We start from the raw sequence: 23143 nt of genomic DNA, 5'->3' as shown, positions 1-23143 counted from the left end.
TGAGCCAAAATTCTGGAGAAAACAGCCAAATGCCATTGCCTTTGCTTCAAAAAGCAATCTCTGAAGGTTGATAATTCCAATGCACTTCTCAGTTTTAGGATTATGTAACTGTTAGCAATCAGGGTTTTTTTTTTTTTTTTTCCCAATAAGAATGAAGAGCAAACCTAAAACTATGACTGTTAAACTGCATGATGAAATTTGACCACTACAGTAATAGGAGCTAATATTTGAGTGTGCCCTGGGTATCTAGCTCTTTCCTAGGACTTTACATGTAGTATCTCGTGAAATCTGGTAATCCTCTTTTGAGGACTGTTTTCCCCATGCTAAAAGCACTCAGTATTTAATTCTATTGCATGGTCAAGGTCTCATCTCTAGAAGAAGAAAGTAATGCATATTAAATGATAGTATTAAAGCGTCACAGTGAGAGCTAACAATATATGCTGCACTGAGACTCAGTGCATTAGAGCTAAAAGGACCCACTGGTTCCTAGTTAAAGGTGTCCATTGGCATCTTCCTGGGGTCTCATTCTAATCCACATCCCTGCCCCGCACCGTGAAGCTCATTATGTAAGTATATTTAATCCTGCATCTTTCATAAGTACCCCATGTATTATGGGATGCTCTAAGTTAAGAACTGCTGAACAAGACAAACATTTTTTGAATCATACCGTAATAAAACAAGGTCCAAAAAAGTTAAATGTCTAGTCCAAGCCCATCAGCCAACTGTTACTAAGAAGCACTTGAAATCTGCTTTGTAACTCACTATCTTTCTTATATCACCACCTAACCTCTCATGGAATAATGAAATATACCACCAAGTTTGCCTGAAAAGATACTACAGGCAAAGTTCTAAGAATTTAGAGAATTTTTCATGTCCCTCAAGTTTACCAGACAGGCTGGACAGGCAATAATGTGAACATTGAAAGACTATGACTTAGGGCTTTTGAAACCTGAGTGCTGTGTGAACTGGCATTTTTCATGGATTTAGAAAAGTCAGGGCTTTAAATGGACTAAGAAATTCCAATGAAATAAACCTGTATGACATTAAGCAGTAATGAAGGGATACTCTCTTGGAAAAAAAAAATGTACCAACGATGCAGTATGCCAGCCTTTAGTTAGTCCTTTCAGGATTGTCTGCAAACTCAGCTCTTATGAATTTTGCAGCAGGTACATTTAATTTTCAATTGGGAAGTACATTCAAACCTAACCTTTACCTGTTCCCCAGAGTGGTATTCCTATTAGGTGCTGAGATTATTTTTCTATTGCTCCTTTTCCCCTTGACCATTTCTGGAATAACAATAAGGCACACGTGGAAGGTGGAAGGGAGGTTTGGTTCAGCTTCTTTCATTGTCCTTATTAATTGATAATTTAAATGTGTGCATAACTAATGACTTGTCCTCACCAGTTTTGCACTTAATAGGTTAGTGTCTATTTACCAGCATCCTTGATAATGACATTCTTTTTGCTGCTCTTCTTTATCATTGCATTCCACAAAATATTTCAAATATTGATTTTCATTTCAGAATAGAAGCCTCCGTCTTCTAGAATGAATTTTTAAACCAGGGTATAAAGAATGCAAATTTGCATTTGTTTGACAGTGCAATCTTGTAATTAGAGTTTTTCCTCTTGACTAGATACAGTGAAAGGGGGCATAATTTAATTTTTATAGACTAGCCAATTTCTGCCCTTAGTAAAATATAGCTCTGTCAGTGAGCAAAATGTTACAGGTTCTCCTAAACCTTATTTAAAAGTTAAATGCAGTATATTGAGAGAAAGTTCATGGTCTGAATCAGTAACCTAATCGATCTCTTCACCCATCCTTTGCAACATGCATTAATCTATTTGTCTGTTTTGCAATACAAGGGTTACTGATTTACATGCCATGTTGTGTCTACATTATGGCTGTATAAGTAATGCTCTTCTCCTTTTGGATTAGTTAGTTGCTCATTAAGCTAGGCAAGGATTGCCCCAGGCTTTGGGTACGTTTATTTTATGCCTTATTTTCTCCTTAGCAGGATGAAAGTGCAAGAGAGAACTAAATGTCCACAAAATAATCTGTCATCCATTGTTAGTAGAAAGAAATGGAAAGCTAACCATAGTTAATATCTTCTCAGGTCTAATTCTGCTAAATTTTACCAAGATTTAAAATCATAGACTAGTTTGGCTGTGGTGTGAAACCTCAGTTGGTAGGAAGGAGTCCCAGTTCTGCTAATCAATCATATCACAATTCCTTTACATCTGTTCTTTTAAGATGTACACATGCACTGAAGAGCACTTGTACAATGGCTCAGATGCATAGTTACATATTTTTGGCTGTGAATATTTGCATATGCCATATATAATTCTTGCAAGAAAAATGAAAATACTTAACATTAAGTCCTCCTTTGCAGAACTTCAGATCGAAAAGGATTTAATCCTTGCTGTTTGTAGACACAAGACAGATTTCAGTATTCTTTTTTTCCAGAAGGTCTTTATTGGGCATAGCAGTGATACCTGTTAATTTTTTGTTACCTCTCCCCTGCTCATCTCTGCCCTCCTCCTACCAGGCCTCTCTGTTATCCCACTTTTACACATCCCCTTGCAGTCCTTAACTTTCTCATCCTCATTCTGCTTAACTCAATCAGATGTATGGCAGAATATGCTCTGTGAATAAAACAAAAATGAAACATTCAAAAATCATTCTGGTTTTGTTGTGGCAAATGAAACTTCAATAGGTTTAAAAATTCTTTAAAAAGATTCCAGTGTCAAGAAAGATATCCGCATATATTGGCAGCAGCCTTGCTAAAAAGGTTTCTGTGTCGACTTCAATAAAGTTATGAATTACACAGATTTGGTGCTGCTGTGAATGTGGATATCACTGCCTCCTATGATTTTGTGACAGTAAAAGAACACCTTTCTCTGCAGGGCAAGACATTTTGCCAATCAGCTTGCTCATTTAGTTCTCCGGATGCATCCATCTCTTTAATGTGGCAGGTAAAACTGGCTTCTAAGCTAGTACTTGGAGGGGGAATATCACATGCCTTCAGTCCCTTGGACTCTCCAGCAAGAGAAGCATTTGTTTATGTTAACTTTCCAGCTGAACAAGCAGCCAGTGCTGACCTCCTGTCTCCACAGATGAAACATTTGAAGATTGATCCAGCTCTCCCTTAACACTAATTCCTCCCACTACAGTTTCATGAAAGCTTCCGTCATTGATGGTTTTCCTAATGAGTTTAAACAGGGAGGCTTCAAAGCTGGAGTTTTTTTTCCCCAAGTGAAATGAAACGAAGTATGAAAACAAAACATACCATTTCCTTTGAACTATGAAAAGGAAATCGGCTTCTCTCATATACTCCTGAAACAAAAAAATATCTGAATCTGACGCCTTCTCCAAGCCTGTGCTCTCACATGCTCTCTCCTGTCCCTCCCTCGCTCCATCGCTCCTTCATTCCCTTTCTTTTCTTCAGAATGATTAGAATCTCATGTCTTAATCATGCAAAGTTTATTAACACACTTTGCTGAAGGATTCAAAAGCCCAACTCTTGTTTCACTCTTCAAACCACAAAGATGTTTACGTTCTTCAGAGACACAGCCCCATGAACAGTCTAGGCTTTCCATGCTTGATAACTCCGAGGAGATTATTTACTGTCCAAGAGGCTTAGCTTCCTGCCCAGAAGAATGCAGGCTCCCTCATAAGAGATACTGCATGAAAATGAAGAATGCAGCCAGTGTAACCATCTTCAAGTCTGAAAACTGGAAACCTACCTGGCTGTTCACAGAACTGGCTTCATCTGCTCAGTCTCCATACTTGCTTGGGAATAATGGAGCAGTGTCTTAGTGCAAGTTACTCTGTGCACTTTTTCCTCATTTCTCAGACTGAGGAAGTGCTTGCATTCCGTGTGAGTGTGTGTGTGTGTGAGTGTGAGTGTGTGTGTGTGTATGAGTGATATTTAATTGGGGCAGCTCCGGTGAGGAAATATCTGTTCTTGTTAACTGGTGAGTCTCATGCATGGAGAGCTTCAAGACATACTGCCAGTAAGACTACAGTTCAAGTCTCTTTCGTTTCCCCAGGGTTTTTTTTTTTTTCTTTTTTCTTTTTACAGTCACTATGGAGACATTCTCAGTTTCCTTTTTGCATTTTTAAGAACAATTTTACTGAAATATTTATGTACCATAAAATTCACCCTTTTAAAAAATACAATTAATGTATTTTTAGTATACAGTACTCAGTTGCATTACTGTAGCCACTGTCTAATTCCAGAACATTTCATCACCTTATGCTCATTTACCAGTCATTCCCCACTGACCCTTCTTCCCAGCCCTGGGAACCCACTAATCCACATTCTCTTTCCATGGGTTTACCTACTTTAAATAGTTCAGATAAGTGAAATAATGTAATATGTGACCTTTTCTGACTGGCTTCTTTTGCTTAGGGTAATGTGTTTATGACTCACTCATGCCATTTCCTATTATCAAATGTACCTTCTTCTCAGTAATGCAGGCATCTCCGGTTTGGCAAATCTCTAAGTGCTCGAATAGGGCAGGGTGAGATGAGAAATGGGGTGGCATGTGCTGGTAAACCTTGGAACTCCACTGGCTAATTCAGCACTGTGATAAGTTCAGGTACAAATCCATGCCAAGGAACGTGGACTATAGAGCAGAGTGATTCATGATCCTCAAACATCTGTGTGCTGAGCACTGGATTCTTCATCCCTTAAATGGCTCATCTGTTTTACTTTGAGGAGATCTTACTAGTTTAACTCACTTCAGGAATTCTCAGGCACAGGGATGGGGTGTTCCTGGTGCTTGAAGGCCTTATCAGTGGTCCTAGCTGCATGTCCCCATGTGTGACCTCTCCTATAGGCTGCAGCACTCAAGAATCACTGCCTTGCAGTGTCAGAACTTTAATCTCTCTGGTCCACTGATTTCATTTCATAGATGAGTTCACTATGATGTTGACAGAAATTTTCTTTCCCTAGATCGAGCGTCTTGATGCATTTGTTTCTTCCCATGAGAAGGTTTGACGATACAGCAGGTTGAGAGAGATCCTAGCAAAAGATTATGGTTATAAAGATCAGACTGGCGTGATTTGGTTGTGGTTGGTGAATCCTAGGCATCGCTGAAGTCTAATCTTTCTCTCCCAAGCCAAGCCATTGACCACAGTCTCTGTATAGGAAGCACTGCTTACCATTAAGGTGGGAAGTGTGTACTGTTCTTTTTCTTTCTTGAAGTTAGATTCTTCTTGCTTTGTAGTTTTCACTGTAGTAGATGACTTGGGGGGAATTCCTGGTAGAAGACAATGTGCTTTCTCCCCTGGGCTCTCCACAAGAGGTCACAACTATTGCTTAGGAGCAACCGTCAAAGCTAAGTTAAAAAAAAAAGTTAAAGACTTACTATATATACCATTAATTTTTTGTAGATGAAGTAAACTTTGCCTGTACTGCATTGTAATTCAGAAACTGTTTTCATAGGGCAGAGCTATAGGGCATGTTCTTTTATTAATAAATTGCTTCAAATCTTCTGATGGCCACCAGTGCCACAAAGCAAAACAGAATACGGACTAAGTGTTTGAGAAAAGGTGAAACCATTGAGAGTAATAAATTGCTTTTTATTAAAGGATGCATTAAAATAGAATAAAGCATCAGTGGCTCAAGTCATTGACTTCCAGGGGTTTATGACTTTGCAAACCACAAGCAGTATCCACATGCAGAAGTGATAAAGTGGCATATTATTTTAAGGAAGTTGTGATACTTGGTCCAGTGCATTTCATTTCTCACCGGACATGGACAATAGCTTTTTATGTTTTTCTATTTCTTGGACTTGTTCGCGAGCGCAGTGGAATGGCTAGAGACGGTGCCAGAGGCGGCTGGTTCCACGCACATGGCTCTCAGCCTGCAATGGGCTGAGCATGCTGCACACGGGATGAATATGAATGTACACAGCACTTGACGATGCCCTCCACTGGTGCTCCTTCAAAGAGCAGCCGCGAAAGCAGGTGTAATAAGTGACGCTGGGCACTCTGTCAATGCTTATGCAAAATCTAGCCAACTGCTCGAGTATAATTAACTTAAACCTGTTCAGAAAGAGCAAAAGGCTACCCATGGTGCTGGTTTCCCACCCAGGGAAGACATCCAGACTGGGAATGCAAAGAAAGCAGGATTTTTCAAGGATATCTTTGGAGAGACAGGCAGTTAGTGTGTGGGAGAGCACCTAGAGACCGAGGAGTTGGCTAACTTCTTCTGAAAGGCTAGACAGCTTCCTACTCTGTGTGTCACAGGCTGTGGGAAGGAAAAGAACTGTAAAGCAAATCAAGGCACCGTTTTGCATAAGCGTAGGATACGGTGGAGAAACCAGACCCAGCGCTGTACAGCCTCAGCCAGTGATGGCAAACCTTTTAGAGCTATCAGTGACTTAAAGCCCCTCTGTGGCAGATGTGCCATAGGTTTGCCACCACTGGTGTAGACTGAAAAGCCAGCCAGGGCCTGCTCACTGGCATCGCATCAGGAAGCATGTCTGAAGGTAGCTGATCACAGAAGCCTAATGCAAGGATGTTCCAATAGCTTTATCTTTGTTCAGTGTTCTGTAGCCAGGAGTTCCTCTAGTGCCAAATCCCTTCAGTATTTTAGGGTATATTTTTCTAATCAAACTGAAACACAGCCCCGTCCCTAGAGCCCATTTGTGGTTTTCTCTTCTACACGTAGGCATCTGAAAATCTGTTTGTTTCCCACCTCTCTCCAGCTCGCCCACCCTCCTCTCACTGTCCACACATATTTCTTCCTATCACTACTTACATTTTTCCTTTCCTCTCACCTCCTCTTTCTCCCTGCCTCCTTTTTTCCTTTCCTCTCTTTGTGCCTCCCTCTCTCTCCCAGCTGCATTCACTCACTCACTGGTATGTGGATACCAATAAATATTTGCAGAATGAATATATTAGACAAATTCATTTTCAGGCTAGAAGGATAGATTTATTAACATTTTAACATATTGTACAAGAAACAAAGAAGCTCAAATCTTTAGCATAAGAAGGAAACAATAAAAGCAAGTTAAATATACCTTTTACTCTTTAGTTAAGTTAGGAATTAATGAATGCCTGTTCGTAAGAGCTGTCCTTCAAGGAACCATTCTGAACTGTAATATTCCTTCCCAAATTCTCTAGTTCATCAGCTTGCCAAACAACTCGGCTTTGTTTTTAATAGAAGTACTGGTGAGAAACACACATACACACTCTATACAGTACCCGGCGTACTGGAGGACTAGATCACCACAAGCTCATATCATTAACTAGAGCTTTATTACACTGAGGGGGTCAGGGTGTGTTAGTGATGACAAAACTTAGTTTTCTTTGATAGGAATGCCCCACCGCAGGATGCATGGCACCACTTCACTGGTCTACATTATAAACTTCGTTGGAAAGGGAAGATCCCCACACACATCCCCCTAAAGAATCCTGTTCCCTTCAGTGTTCTCCCATATAAAGATTGAAGTTTAAAATACCTACAAATATATTCCACAAAACTTGTACATTCAGACCTGCAGCTAGGGAATCAAACCATTTAGTTATGAGTATAAAGCAAAAAGACTGTTTTTACTCTCCCTTTGTCTGTTTTGCTCTTATACTTTCACCAGGTTCCAAGCATTCAGCTAATTAGGACTCCTAGACCTTTCATTAAATGTCATTAGTATCATTGTCATGACATTGACAAATGTCATGAGTGACATTCTCATGCTGAAGCTCGAGTCTGCCCTGGCTGTGCTAGATCTTCCTACACATGAAGCAGCATTTGGGTCTGTCCTCTTCACTCATCTCTTTATAAAAGAATCATCAGTTCTTGCAGCTTTCAAGTTCCCTTCTTTGCGGGCCTCACCCTGGACCTCACTTTTTTATTACTTATGAATATTTTGGCTAGGAGAGGATGTTACAGCATGACACATTATTTACCCAGGGAGATAGTTTGCAAGTAGGTGACTTTGGGGGCACTCTCATATCCCTGCTGGCACAAGTGGTGCCATCGGGATGCAGGATTCCTCACTTTTCCTGCTTGTTTTTTCAAACCTGTTGGTGTATTGCGCCCAGGTATGCTGCCTGTTGAAGACAACCTGATAACTGAATAGAAAGGGAGATTGCACTAAGGAGGTTCTGTCTTCATTTTTTATCAGAAAACAAAGCTTTCCCAAAGTCACTTCAAAAAATTTGATCTGTCAGGTCATTGTCTCATGGTGCTTATACCTGTAAGTATTGGATGGTATGTTACCTTTTCATCAGTGTGACAAAACACCTGACTGAAACACCTTAAAGGAGAAAAAGATTCATATTGGTTTCTGGTTTCACAGGTTATAGTCCATGGTCAGCTGACCCTATTGCATATGGTAAGGCAGAAGGATCATGGTAGAAGCCTTGCAGAGAAAAATTGCTTGCTTCATGGTAACCAGGAAGCAGAGAGCCAAGGGAAGGAGCCAGAGAGGAGGACCAGGGCAAGATCAACCCTCACAGTCCCTTCTCCAGTGATCTGATTCTTTCAGCTGGGCCCCACCTCTCAATAACGCATTCAATTATGAATTCACGGGCCAGGGATTTAGCTCAGCAGCACAGCACCTACATGGCAAGCACACAGTTGTGAGTTTCGTTCCCGATACAAAAAAAAAAAAAAAAAAAAAAAAATTATGAATTCATCAGTTGGGGTTACTGTCCTCATGATGCAACCAGGTCTCTAAGACTCTGCCTCTTAGTATTCCTACATTGGGGAATCAACGCAGGAATCTTTAGGGGACACTTCATATTTAAACCATATAGATGGTCAATTTTCAGTGTCTGCTGAAACACCTCTTGAGAAATCTGTGCACAAGATTAGGAAAGCTCAAGCACAGTGTTTCTGGCTACCCCTGGTGAAAGGAAAGGGGTAATCTTTTTCTCCTATCACCTGCTGTTTTGCCTAAGTTGAACATTGGAATGCATAGTGAAAAAAACCTTCATCCTGATCATTGTCATACTTTATAAAGGAAAGACATAGGTATACTCACAAATGAAGTCCTGAAATTTAACACAAAATATACATGACATTACAGAAATCTGTTTACTGAATGCTATGGTAAAAGTATAAATAAATTTTAGTGAGTGTATATTTTACAGAGAAGGCCTATTGGTAGTAAACATAAAGTTGCTTTACATTAAATATTTAGAAGGTTTTGGTTAATTCTACCTGCAACCTTTAAGCCATTAACGGCTCTTTTTCCAACATTTGGGTGAATTTGCATATAAGGAACCAATTATGCATCTTTGGGTCCCGCTATGTTAATCTCAGCATTTGAGAATAATATCAGAAAGACAGTAAGGTTAAAACTGCAAGAGCATAGTTTCATAAATCATTGCAGGGCACCATTAATACTGAGATAATAAGGCTTAAATACCTGTTCCCTCAACCCCCTGTGGCAAACTGGAGAACAAAGACACCAGACTAGGAAACGCAGCAGCTGACCACGCAGAAACCTTCCAGGCTCAGAAAGTTGTAAGTGAGCAGAGCAAGACTCAAGTAAAACTAACAATTGGCATCATACATTATGAGTTGGTTGTTTGCTTGGTATAATTAAGTTGGCATCAGTGGTTAACAGCCTTGAAAATTAAACTGAGCAAAGAAAAAAGTCTTTTGAAAAGGGTAATCAAAGTCTTATGCATAATGAAGTTCACACTTCCCTATTACTAGGAAAAGAAGTGTATTCTTAGGTATCTCATTTTATGTCTGTTTTTATTAATTTCCAGTTCCACTTCTATGCAAAGACGGGCCAGTGGATTAGCATCAGTATGATCAGAGCTTGGCACTGGTTTTTGGTTTTTTCATTTCTAAAACAGGTTTTTAGCATTCTTCTTTGGTTCCTGTGGCCATCTGCAGTTCAGTGAAAGAGGCTTCTTTGCTCTTTCAATTATTTCCATCCATGGAAAAGGGATAAGTACTTAAGAGCTAGCAAACGCAATTGTCCAGAAAAGAACTACTTTCCAGGTCTTCTCTTTATGCCTGATAACTGGTGTTCTTCAGGGCAGTAGGGAGGCAGGGCACAGGTAACCTCCTCCTTCCTGAGCCATTTCCATTAGAATGCAGAGACTGTCAGAATTTTTCACATGGTGTTATTTAAAGAAGAAGAAAAAATACTTGCGAACAGATCGAAGATCTTTTTTTCTTGCCATTTCTTTCAAACCTCAGTGAAAATGCACACAGTTCATTTCAATTACCTGTTCTGAAGCATTTTCCTTTGAGGAGCTGTTCCTAGCCCTGCATAGAATATTTATTGTCATGTAATCATAACTGTGGTGCAGGAACTATTGGTTAGAGATTAGTTTCATTCCCAAATGGATATTTGTACACGTAGCAGTTTACCACAGAAAGTAGACTTTAAAGCTGGATTGCATTTGTAGTGAGAAAAGACTATTTAAAGTCTCTGTTTAGAAAGTTCTCATCTTTGTACGAGCAAAGAGAACAGAGACAAAGTAAACTGCTAGAAAAGATAAATGCATGATGCTCAAAATTGATCATGGGGGCAGCAGTAAAGTGAGAAAACTAGGAAAGTAACTTTTAAAAGCATGTTTGTAGAAAGAAAGTTGTAATAGAATTGTAGGCCCAAGTTCTGGATGACCCATCATCTCCTCTTTTTAGGGAGGTTACTGATTCTCAGTCCTAATGTAAGTAAGGGATGCACAACATACCTAGCAAAAAACTATGAAAAAGCCACTGTTGGTAATTGTTGAAGTCCAGGTGCTGTTTGGAGCAGAAGATAAGTGTAGAAAATTCTCCCCTGCTCCCCAGAGAGTCATGGTTTCATAGAATTAATCTCTAGGACACTCTGCAAATGTGGACATATTGAACCTGTTGGCCTAATGGCTGTTGCATAATTATCAGTCTTTCTCCTTCAGGTTCTGAAGAAAGAAAACAAGAAATAAAACAAATATGGCAGAGGCCACCAAAAAATATCCTTGTTACAGAGAAACACTAAGAAAGACCTGAGATAAAAGGCAATTGGGCATTCAGATTATCACCTCTAAAAGTACTGGGTTTACCCAGCCACAGCCAAGCCCAGCTACAGGAAAGTTCTTGCTTGGAGGACCAGAGCAGAACAGTTCTGCTCTGAGTTGTTAACTCCCAAGAAGGGAAAATACAGGAAGAGCAACATGTGTCCAGTGCATTTCCCCAGAGTTCTGAGTCAGCTCTCCCTCCTGCTGGGCAGGATTCCAGCACTGTGGGAAGGCAAAGCCGGAGAGCTGCAAGTTTGAGCCTCAGCCTGGCAACGTAGACCCTGCGTCAAAAAAAAAAGTATGGGGGGCTAGCTTAGTGTGAAAGCCTGGGTTCAGTCCTCAATATCTCTGTCTTTCACACACACACACACACACACACACACATGACCTCACTCCACCTACACTTGGAATGAGGGGAGGTGAAGAGAGGCCATAAGTTGCATTAATCAGTTCCCTTCGTATGGAAGGAAACAGGTGAGAGAGAAACATCTCCCCAGTAATCTTCCCTCAATTGAAATACTGGTCATTTTAGAGTCCCCGAAGTCCTTTGAGGAAAACAAGCAGTTAAATATCATGGGCATTTAGGGCTGTGTTACACACACACACACACACACACACACACACACACGCGCACGCATGCAGTTATTCATTAGCACAAAAAGCCACAAAGCATGTTTCGTAGAAGCATTTGTTAGGTTATGTTTAAGATGAAGAGTGTATAGACTTGTCTCTCACCCACAGCAGTGACCTTTTAAAAAACTTTATTTGGAAATAAGCTGAAACTGCTAGAAAAGTTGAAAAAAACGGCAGTCTGCTTTTTGTATACCCTTCACTTGGCTTTCAGTAACTGAATAATTTACCTAACAGTAGTTCAAATGATCAAAGCTAAGAAATTAATGTTAGCATATTACTAATTAATGAAACTTTTGTATTAGGATTTCTCAGGTTATTCCTTTTTTTTTTTTTTTGCAACATCTCACACTGCATTCTTCCTCCTCCTCCTCCTCCTCCTCCTCCTCTTCCTCCCCCTCCTCTTCCCCCTCCTCCCCCTCCCCCTCCTCCCCCTCCTCTTCCTCCTCCCTCTTCTCCTCCCCCTCCCTCCTCCTCCTCTAATCTCTAACAGTTCTTTGTGCTTCCCTTGTCTTCCATGATCTTGCCACTGGAGAGGACTAGTCTGATTTTTTTCCAAGTAAAATGATTTTTATTGGTGTATTTTGCATACACATAATGATCAGTTTCGTCATGGAGAATCTGTACCTGTGCATTATGTAACTTGATGCTTTGTTTGCACACTCCCTCCCCCACCCTCAGCCCTTCTTCCCCTCCTTATTTACAAGCTTTTTTCATTTCTTCCTTTCCTCCTTTTCTCCCTTCCTTCTGTTCCCCTTCCTTCCTCCCTGGTTGGCCTTTACATTCAAACATTTTCTTCCTATTTCACAATATCTATTAGACATTTTGGAGCTTATTTACACTTTCGGTCTCTGTGAGTAGCGCCCTTCACTTGGGAGTGTCTGATACTACATGGTGATCAGATTGAAGTTTCGCACGTTTCTGACAGGGCACTCAGCAGTGATGTCCTTTTCCAGTGAATCATATCAAGGGATGCTTGCAGCCAGAGTTTTACTATAGGTGATATTAACTTTGATCGCTTCATGGTGTCTGCTGGTTTTTCTACTGTAAACTTACTGTTTTATTCTTTTTAATCAATAAGGGAGTTTTAAATCGTGCAAGTATCTCTCTCCTTGAGCCTCACCCAGTAATTTAAATATCAGTGATTACTGTGTTCCAATCTTAATTTCTGTTTCCCTTATTCCTTCTGCAGTTACTAATTGGAATTTTTCTGTTAGGCAGCGCTGTTACCTGTCCTCCAAATATTTACTCAGTTGTTTATATCAGTACAGATTCACAGACATTCACTTCACTCTGGGTTATAATCTAGTACTGTTATTTACTTTGTTGCTTAAATTGCTTCTGTCTCCCCACTGTGAGGCTGACTCCTGTGACATTCAATATGCCCCCATCTTTTTCTAAACATTTCCTCATTGTGTGGCACAAGATACTCCAGCTGGTTTTACCTTTGCCTCCTCCACTTCTCCCCAGTAGCTCATTCTAAATAAAAACCAAACCCGAAATCAGGGACGCTGATGTTTCTTAGTCACATGCTACTCATCAGCACAATCAGAGGCACTTTTGAAACACTACTGCCCTAATCCTAACACTTTACTCCTTTAGGTACAGTTTTCTCATTTTCTAAAAAGAGCAAATTGAGGATCAGTGAAGTTAGGTGCACGAAGCAGCCCAGACAGAATGCTATGCAGGTTTGTTGGGCGAGGACTTATTTCAGGAGTAAAATGAACGTGGACTCAATCTGCTTCAGCTTCTTCCACTCCCGTTTTTATGTATTGAAAACATTTTACCGGGATTGGTTTGCATTAAACATTTTTGTATATGATATGCTTCAGGGGAATGAACTTTTAAATGAAACCAACATTGTCATCTTTCTCCTTTTTCTTTCTTTAAATCATACATTAAAATCGATAGTTTTATAAACACATCTGTGGGAATTGTACTTTTATTATTTTTAGAAAGTTTTTGATTAGTACATGTTTGTAGTATATAATGATCACATTCATTATAAGGAATTTGTACATAACACATTTTAATTTTCCTCTTTTCAAAAATTTTTTTTTTCCTGTTTTTCCCTTTAGCTCTATTTTCTTTAAATCCCTTTTTCCTTCCTTCCCTCCTGTCTCCCAACATCTTTCATTTCCCTTCTCATTTAATAAAGTTCTTCCTGTTTACTGACACCCTCTATTTTGCTCCTTATTTATACTTTGGCTTTCTCACACAAGAAGCAATGTGATATTTAAACTTTTGTGTCTAATTTTACTTCACTTAGGTTATAGTCTCAACGTATATTAGCATTTACCTAAAAATACCTCAACTTTATCTTTCTTCATGGCAGAGTAGTACTCCATTATATTTAAATACCACATTTTCTTTACCACTTATACAATGATAATGGGCATATGTGCTGTTTTCAAGGTTTAGGTGTTATAAATTGTGCTGCTATAAATGTGAGTATGTGTGCATCACCATGGTACAATGACTTTAATTCTTTTGGGAAGATATCTAGGAGGGGAGTAACTAGGTTAAATGAAATCTCAAATTTAGTGTTTTGAAGACTCTCTGCTGATTTCCATAGTGGTTGCACCAGTTCATACTCCCACCAGCAATGGAGAAGGTTGTCCACTCCCCTGCCCACCACCGCCATGCCCCCCGTCTTGCCAGCACTTTAATGGTTGACTTCTTAATGATTGCCACTCTTTCTGGAGTGAAATGGTGTTGGTTTAATTTTCATTTCTCCAATTTTGCTAACAATGCACAAATCCTTTGTTTAGCTCCTTTCTAGAAGCTCTAAAACTTGAGAGGAGAAGTTAATGGAAGCTCTACTCTCCTCACGTTCAGTCCAGTATTTCTTTACATTCTGTCAATAATACTTGCCAGGTTGTTTTCACTAATAAAAATAGGAACCATTCCAGTTTATTATTGAAACTTCCACTGTTTACCTTATGACAGATGTCACTGTCCTTGGGTTTTCCACAACATGAATGATTTTTGAGACTATGCAGTCATTTTGACAGATCAAGAAATAGAAGCTCAAAGAAAGAACTGAACAGCAGCTCTTCCTCTCCCCAAATACCTTGTTAGGAAGTGAAGTGGCCCTTTGGCAACATAAATTCATTTGAAAAGTAATGTTTTCAACAAGAAGCAAACTCATTAACTTTGTTCTACTCATTATTGATTGATATTTTTTAGGACCTAGAAAACTGTAAAATGCCCAAAAGTACATCTAGAAAATTCCAGTCAAGCTCAGAGGGGTGAGAAAGTTACCACATCAAGTTTCATGTTGTACATGGAAAGAGTTTCTGGTTTTGAAAAGCAGGAGACAACAGGGGAGCCCAAGCACTCTAGATCCATTTCAGCAAGGGTGAAATGACGACATTCCACAAAGCCAGGTGTGCTACCTTTTAGAGTTAGCACCTTCTTACCAAAACAAGGCAGCTTCCTGTTCCTACTGGACACTGAAGGAAGGACAGCAGCCATGCCTGGTGGTGCACGCAGGTCATTCCAGCACTCTGGAAACCCAAAGCAGGAAAATTGGAAGTTCAAACCCAGACAGCAATTTAGCAAGACCCTGTCTCAAAAATTTAAGAAGACTGGGATATAGAACAGTGCAGAGTGCCTGAGTTCAATCCCCAGTACCACAAAAATTAGAAAGCAAGTAATAGATCATGAAATCCAAGACATGAAGACAGCTGAGAGAGAATGAGAGAGAACCTCGAGGGGAGGCACTGCTCTGGTTTTTCTGCAGGGTTCTGACTCTAAGCAGCAGCACCATAAAACACGTAAATGGCAGTGTTACTCAACAGACTTGCATATTTATGCTGGGAACAGCCTTCAGGCAGTGGCTTGAACTTTGCTTTCCTTCCCTTGTCTCTCTGTGCCTGCTGCTGCTCTCTCCTGTGTATTCCAAGGCAGCTGCAGGGTCTGGGCCTGCTATGAAGAACAGACTTTCTGCAGAAACAGAAATGGGAAAGCCATTTAAAAACATCAAGAGATAATTCTAGAAATTCTACAAAACTAGAAATAGCCTTTGATGGAGCTGCCTTTGAGGAGACATATATGGAACCTTTAGAGAACATTCCAAATATTTGTCCAACTGCAAATGCTCCAGACTGTTAGTGGATTCTCGCATACAGCTGCAGAAGAAACATTGAGTGGGAGGAATAGATTATATAATGTGAAGATAAGTTTTGGTAGAATACAGGCTAGCAAACTATGGCCCCCACGCCAAATTGGACCCACTACCTGTGTGACAGACTGAGATGTGTCCTCTCACAGTGAGTGTGTGGAGACCTGATCCCCAGTGTGATGATACTTGGAAGTGGAGCCTTTGGGAGGTAATTAGGGCTACAGGAGGTCATGAGGCCCTTGGTGCAACGGGATTAGTGTCCTTACAGAAGAGCAAGACACTAGTGTGCTCTGTTTCTTCTGCACAGAGGAAAAGACCTAAGAGAAGGCAGCTCTCAGTAAGCCAGGAGGGCTGTCCTTAAACCAGGAAAAGAGGCTTCAGCAAGAATTAAATTTCCAGAAACTTGATCTTGAACCTTTGGCCTCCAGAACTAAGAGAACATAAATTTCTGTTGTTTAAGATACACAGACTGTCATAGTGTGCTGTGGCAGCCCTAGCAGATGAATAGAACCTACTTCCCTGTAGGCAAAGATCAAAAATTATTACTATCTAGCCATTCACAGGAAAGTGAACCAGTATAGATTTTAGTATCCCAGTGGGATATATTAAAGGACTAAAGGGAAGGAACCACTACCTTCATTAGCAATGGCCAGCCTAGCACAGGCCTGATTACCTCCAGGAATGGCTGGGACTGCTTCTCTGGCTGCCCCACCTGTGAGCTTCATGGTCAAGGTGAGCAGGCAGGTCCTCAGTAATAGCAGTCTTTGAAGGATAGGCACCCTGGGGAGCAGCTCCAGGGAGCCCCATAGAGATCAGTGATGACTTCAGGTTACAAAGGAAATAGATGTAAAGAGCAGACCTGGAAGGTAAGGAAGAGGGGATTGCCTCACCTCTCACTCTGTGGCTGCAGCTCCTCCAGTGCTGGGAGACAACCCTACATCCCTGCTGCAGAGCACCAGCCAGATTGTGACAAAGAATTAAATCTTTGCCATTGCTGAGATGACTCCTTGCGTACGTTAAAATTTGCATTTATGGTCTTCATGTGCCCTCTTCCTCCTCAAAACAGTAATTTAGACATTTAGACCACCTGTGGATGCTTCTGGGCGTCTGCATGTTTAGGAAATCCCACACAATTCTATACACTGGTGGCTGAGAGCCAGCAGGACTTGACGCTTCTCACCTGGTTGAGTTCTAATTCTGCTCCTACCCAGGGAGTGCGTGCCCTTCTTGCCAGCGCCTTAGTAAAGTACTTTTGATGAAGTTTTCAACCAAAGTGACAGCAAAACATCAGTGATTTAGAACCTGAAAGGATTTTTATTTTGTTTTGCCACCCACCAGGTCATCCATCGGGTTTCTTGATCAGAATACCAGCCTAAGATCCAGGATAAACTCTCAGCAACATGGAATTCTAAAGCTCAGGCCACTCTTGGGCTGGACTCACTTCCAGAAGGGTTGTCACAAGTGCCTTTTGTTCTGCTTACTCAGGTCATAGTGATCCAGTTATATTAGAAGCAGGAAAAAAGAACTGGACTCAAAGAGAAAGCACCTTTTTTCTTTTCCATTTCCCCACCTTCTATAATCAATAATTCAACTCTATAAAGCAAACCTGATGCCAGACAGAGGTTGATACAGTACAAAGGAGGAGATGGGGCATAGAGCATCCACATCAGCTTCTAAAACTTCTTTCTTCCTCTTTCTCTACCATGTCCTGGCTTGCCTTTTTTTTCCTCCTGAATGCAAAATTGATCCATTTGAGATAAGGCTCAAATTTAGTTTAGGAGGATTGGATAGAGTGTGGAAAACTAAGGGAAAAGTAGATTCAATGTTTAAATGTCAAGCAATTTGTGATTATCAAAGTCATTGTTCTCCTCTGAATTAGGCACCATGTGCAAATGCAACAAGTAGTTACTTGAATGCATTAAAGGCATGAATCAGAAAATGCCTCATGAACACATAATTATTACAGCAGCATCAAACACTTTTTAAAATACCTTGTACATATTAGTGCATTTAACTTGGATTGTTTCTAACATCTTTGAGAGGGCGAACGATAAAATGTCATAGAAATATATGTAATCTACTTGGATAAATTTTAATCTAAATACATTTAATTCCAACTTTTAGGGTGCAGAGGACTGAATCCCTTTTTCTTTTTTTGTTCTACCAGCATAACTCCTTGAGCATAAATTCCTCTATAGACTAATTTCATGGGTCCCAGAGAAAAGGTATAATTGCTACAGTGAAATGAACTCTCTGGAAATAATCTCAGCTTTATTTACTCTTTCCTTCATTCCTTAGTGTGTCCCCTAGTCACAGCTTAGATAGGCTGATTAATAGGAATCACTTCCTCAGGGAGAACCACTTGTGGTAATTTTAAAGCAAGCAGGCATAGCCACCCATCTAAAGCTAAGAGCCTCAGGATGTCATCATCTCCCTGAAGACTTAAAGGAGATTAAAGTTTTAAATGCTAGGTGTCTTGATTAATTTGGTGATAGCAGGTAGTGTGTTCCAGGAACAAACTTCTGGTCTGCAGATCAGAGCTGCAGGAATGACTTGGCATTGAGGGACACATCTCTGCACCCTGCAGGGAAGCAGTGGTAGCAGGTCCAAGCTGGGATTAGCCCTGCTGCATCTCATTGGCAGCCCTTCATCAACTAGCTGAGTCTGCCAGCCGGTCTGAACCCCCTAACCAAGATCAGGGACCCTGTCAGCTCTGTCCTGTGTGAATGAAGGCCTGGAGATTTCTTTTATCTTTATGTAACCTTAACTACTTAGAGTATCTTAGTTATTCTTTTCTTTGTGGGAAACACAATGCCAAACACCCACAAGTTAAAGCAGGAAAGGTTTATTTGGCTCACAGTTTGTAGAGGTTTCGGTCCATAGCCAACGGGCTCCAAGGTGGGGACAGCATGGCAGAGGGGCATCACAGAGGGGAACCAGCATGCATGCCCAAGCCTCACCTGTGTGTGCATGAGGCTTTGGGACAACTAGATAAGGAGCCATATAGGCCAGGAATAAAATTCTGGTCAGAATTTGTCAGAAAAGTACCTACTATCGTGGGTCCCCTTCAAATCCTTCCATGTTCTGGTCTTCTTTCCTTGCTCCTTTCATTCACTTAGTTATTCATCTGATGAATACTATTGAGTCATTATATACCAGGCACTGTTCTCGTTGCCAGGGTTTACATTCTGTTAAAGGGATTAGAAGGGATTCAGCAAAAGATCATGAAGTGGAGGGCACTGGGAAGATCTCTCAGCTATTTGGGGAACCTCACTTCTCTTCTTGGTCATTAGCTTCTGCTGCACTAACCTGGCAGTGGGAGCCCCATGCCAGTCATAAATGTTCAGGAAAACCCATCTACGGTCACCGCAGCTGGGAAATCACTTCCTGTTCACATAGCTGCTGAAGTCATGCCTAGCCATAGCACCCATGGCCAGTACCATCTGATGCCATAGGGAGGCCCTATGAGGCTGCACACATCCTGGCCACCATGATATGAACCCATCTGCACCCTAGTGTCATGTACTGTTTGTTGCTGAGTGCACCAGGTTGAGATTACAGTTTTCTATTAATTTGCAATTTATAGATGCAATCTCTATGACTATATTCCCATTGCAAAACATTGATACCCCAGATCACAAGGGGGTCCTGCCCACCATCCATCACTCAAGGGACTACACCATTCAGTGTATTGCTTTCTGGAACTCTTGCTCTGATTTTACTTATAAACATAAGCTGTCACCCTCAGATTTGTACATACATCCCCTGTAGACATTGCCACAGCATGTACTGCTGTTTTTTCTTACGTGAATGGTATACTTCAGTGTCATTGTGGAACTTGATTGTTCCACTCACTGAGAACCTTCCAAATCAGTGTAGAGCTCTGCAATTTCCTTTTAAATGCTGTTTAATACCCTGTAGTATGAATGTACTTTTTTCCTCGATTAGGGATGTGAAAGTGTGCTTTGCTTTGCTAAGGAATGTATCTGTTAGATTTGTACATTTTATTATAGGACTGGGGATTTCTTTAGCTCAGTGGCAGAGGTTATGCTTCACATGCACAAAACACTAGGTTCAATCCTCAATACCATGTAAAAAGTGCATGTACGTTATAAGTCCTTCTGATATTATGCTGATTTATACATCCACCAGTAATCTGTAAGAAGGCCTTCTTGATTTTACTCAGAGTCCTTCCACCCTCAGACTAAGACCTGAGGTCATGGGCACCATGTGTGGCTTAGTGTGTGTTCATTCCCAAGAGCATCTGGTAGAGGTAGCTAGGAACGACCCTGCACTACTGTGAAAAGAGAAGCCATTTAATAAAATGGTTCACTGGGGGTGTTATTTTAAAATGCCCTTATTAGAAAGGTATTTTAATGGTCCTGATTTCAAATGGTAGAGAACAAGCCTACAAGTTTTTTTCCACCCTTTATGCTATGACCACGTAGTACATCTCCAAGACAACCAATATCATTTTTTTGTTGTGTCTTCTTGAAATATGTGTATTGCATGTGTATGCAAAATATGTGTGCAGATACCATATTTTTTCTCAGTGGATACAAATTCTAGCATGGTGGGAATGCAGTGGAAATGGTTAAGAAATTTCAAAGCCATGTTTTCTTGGTTCAGATCTCAGCTGTATCACACTATCTACATATTGTTTAAGCAAAGTTCTTCACTGCTTTCTGCCTCCGTTTCTCCATCTGCAAAATGGAGATTATTGTTCAAGAGTTATTAAAATGATTAATATTTATAAAGCTCTTAAAACTGTGTTTAGAACATGGAAGCATGACTTCATTTATTGAAAAGGAAAGAAAAGGATCTGTCCAGCTGCACTTTTTAAACAAAATATTCTTAAAATTTAATCCTCTTCCTTTCCGAGGTGACATCCCTGTGTAGATTAAGACAAAAGTGTTTACCAGGCTCCTGATGACAGTGTCATCATCTGTTCTTCTCCTAAAACTACCTTTTGATGAATAACCTTGCCTATGGACATTTTGCTTATGTGTGAATGTCTGTGGGATAAATTCATTGAAGTGGGATTGCTGTTCCTAATGCTGGTAGCTATTGCCACATCATCTTCATGGAATTTACACCTGTTTACCCTCTTGACCAATAGTGTGAGAAAGGGCCTCTGTCCAAGCCCCATGGACATGGTGCTAATAAGCTTTTAGATCTTTGACCAAGTGATAAGTAAAAATGGTGTCTCGGTGTAGTTTTAATTTGCACATCTCTTTATGAGTGAGGATAAATATCTTTTTATGTATTTCCAAGCTCTTCCTGGATAATCTGTGAACTGTCCATTTGTTTTCTTCATTTTTTGGATGGCTTATAATTTTACTGACTTACTATAATTTATTATTTGCTGATTGCTATGCTGCCTTTGACCTATTAGGAAAACATACTGTGATTTTCTCAATCTTTCACTTATCTTTTACTTTCCTTTATAGGGATTTTACTTTGCTTTATGGCTAAAGAGATTGTGTGTGTGTGTGTGTGTGTGTGTGTGTGTGTGTGTGTGTGTGTGTATATACACACACACACACATACATACATACATACATATTTAACTTGTCAGTCTTTTCTATATTGGCTTCTGGGGTTGTGGCATAAAATAACCCAGAACCTTCACTATTATATATAATGAAAGAAATTGCTCAAAATGTTAGAGTACATTTTAGTACTTTTGTGGCTTGTTTTTTGATTGTTTATCTTAGACTCACTTGGAATTTGTCATGATACACCTGTGTGAGCAGGAGAATCCATCACAGATGTTAACTCTCAGCCTACTCCTCCCATTTAGCAACATTTCTTACTCTCTTTCAACTGGACTCAATCCACCCACCCACCTCTTCTGCCTCAGATTCCTTGCGGTGGGTTCCTGCACCAGTGCCGCCATCACAGGCTACTGTGACTTCCTCTTGCCTGCAGCCATCTCTGTAAGCTTGCTTTCTCCTTCCAGGGCAATTCTTACTATTCCCCAGGACCTCTCCTGTTTGTCCTTGACTATTTCCTCGTTTCCAGCTGCTTGCTGAAGATGGACACGGATACTCTTTTTTTTTTATCTCAGGTCTTTGAAGAGGCAGCTTATTTCCCCTACTTTGCAGATTCCAAATAATCAACCTTTCTACCCCAGCTTCTCTACCCAGTCCTGTCCCTCATTTCTCAGAAGATACCGCATCTCTAGTCTAATCACAATCAAGAAGGTGGGTGAAATACCTTTGCTTTCTCAAAGCCCTTCTTAATCTCCAGCTTGCCCTGTTCCTTGGCACAGCACTTCCTGCCTTCTTAAAATTCATGTAAAGGAAGAAAGTTTATTTGAACTGAAGTGGCAAATGATATTAATGCTCTAAAATTAGGACTAAAAAGTTAGAGATTAAATGTAATTTCCAAAAGGGACAGTGGATAGAAAATGTAATGATTACTTGAACCACACTGTGTTGGGCTTTATATTACCAGAGCAGCACCCTTCCAGGATTCTCTAACAGTGATAGAAAAATCAATCTTTCCAAATATGCAGTTTTAGAGAAAAAAATGACATAAAATTGCATGTTTTAAGGGAAATCTAAAGTACTTTTTACTTCTTATTTGTCCGCTGCTTTAGTGTTTCTGTATACCCAAAGCAGCATTCTCATGGAGGAAGCAATCCGAACCTAAACTACACCTGCCCAAATATCTGCCAGGAACTAGGGGGTAAAGGACAGTAACTACTGGTGAGATTGATGTTTTATATTCCTAAGTTGCACAGAACAGCAAACTAGGAGGCTATTCAGTTCAGAGTCCACCAGTATTAATCATCTGTCAAAGAAAGTAATTCATTGATATAAAACAGCAACACATACCAAAAAATGATTTTCAGAGTAGAACTATCCTACAAACACTATCATTTTCAGCATTAATTTGTTGCCCATTGCTATAAAGTATTATAGATGATAGCCAAAATGCTAGGGTCAACTCCTAGCTGCTATACTTCCTACATGTATGATGTTGCAAGTTCTTAAATCCTCAATTACTGACCCTCAGAATCTTGAAAGAGATTTGTACAATAAGAATGATTGGTTGAGCTGCTCTTGGAATGCAATAATCAGCTTTCCATTATTGTAACAAAGTACCTGAGATAATCAATTTAGGAAAAGAAAAGGTTTATTTTGGCTGTTTTGAAGGCTTCCGTTCCTAACCTGTGACAAGACAGCACATCATACTGGGAGAGTATGTGGCAGAGCAAAAAAGATCAAGAGGCTGTGGTCTCGCTGTCCCCTTCAAGGAGACACTGATCTAAGATACCCAACAAGGCAGTGCCTCTTAAAGGTGCCATCGCCTCCCAATAGTGCCATGATGGGGACACGAGCCTTAATACTTGGGCCTGTTGTACACATGCAAAATCCAGACTCTAGCACAGCAGTATGTGAG

The 23143-nt window shown here is 40.4% G+C and overlaps 1 protein-coding gene across 3 annotated transcripts in view; it reads left to right on the top strand.

The window, feature by feature from the left end:
• Lypd1 (LY6/PLAUR domain containing 1) overlaps positions 1–23143 on the top strand; it is a 37284-nt gene that overhangs the window by 4943 nt on the left and 9198 nt on the right. The window contains exon 3 of one of the 3 annotated variants that reach the window (XM_063259596.1): positions 21804–21939. The exons of the other annotated variants lie outside the window; for them this stretch is intronic. Within the exon in view, the coding sequence (XP_063115666.1) occupies positions 21804–21811 (8 nt within the window). The 3' untranslated portion in view covers positions 21812–21939. Of the gene's footprint in view, positions 1–21803; positions 21940–23143 lie in introns of those variants that run through there. 3 annotated transcript variants of the gene reach the window in all.

This window comes from Cavia porcellus, unplaced genomic scaffold (genome assembly GCF_034190915.1).
Source record: "Cavia porcellus strain 051 isolate PalLab524CR breed Dunkin Hartley unplaced genomic scaffold, mCavPor4.1 scaffold_12, whole genome shotgun sequence".
Classification (NCBI taxonomy): Eukaryota; Metazoa; Chordata; class Mammalia; order Rodentia; family Caviidae; genus Cavia; species Cavia porcellus.
This window is presented reverse-complemented; position numbering and strand designations above follow the sequence as displayed.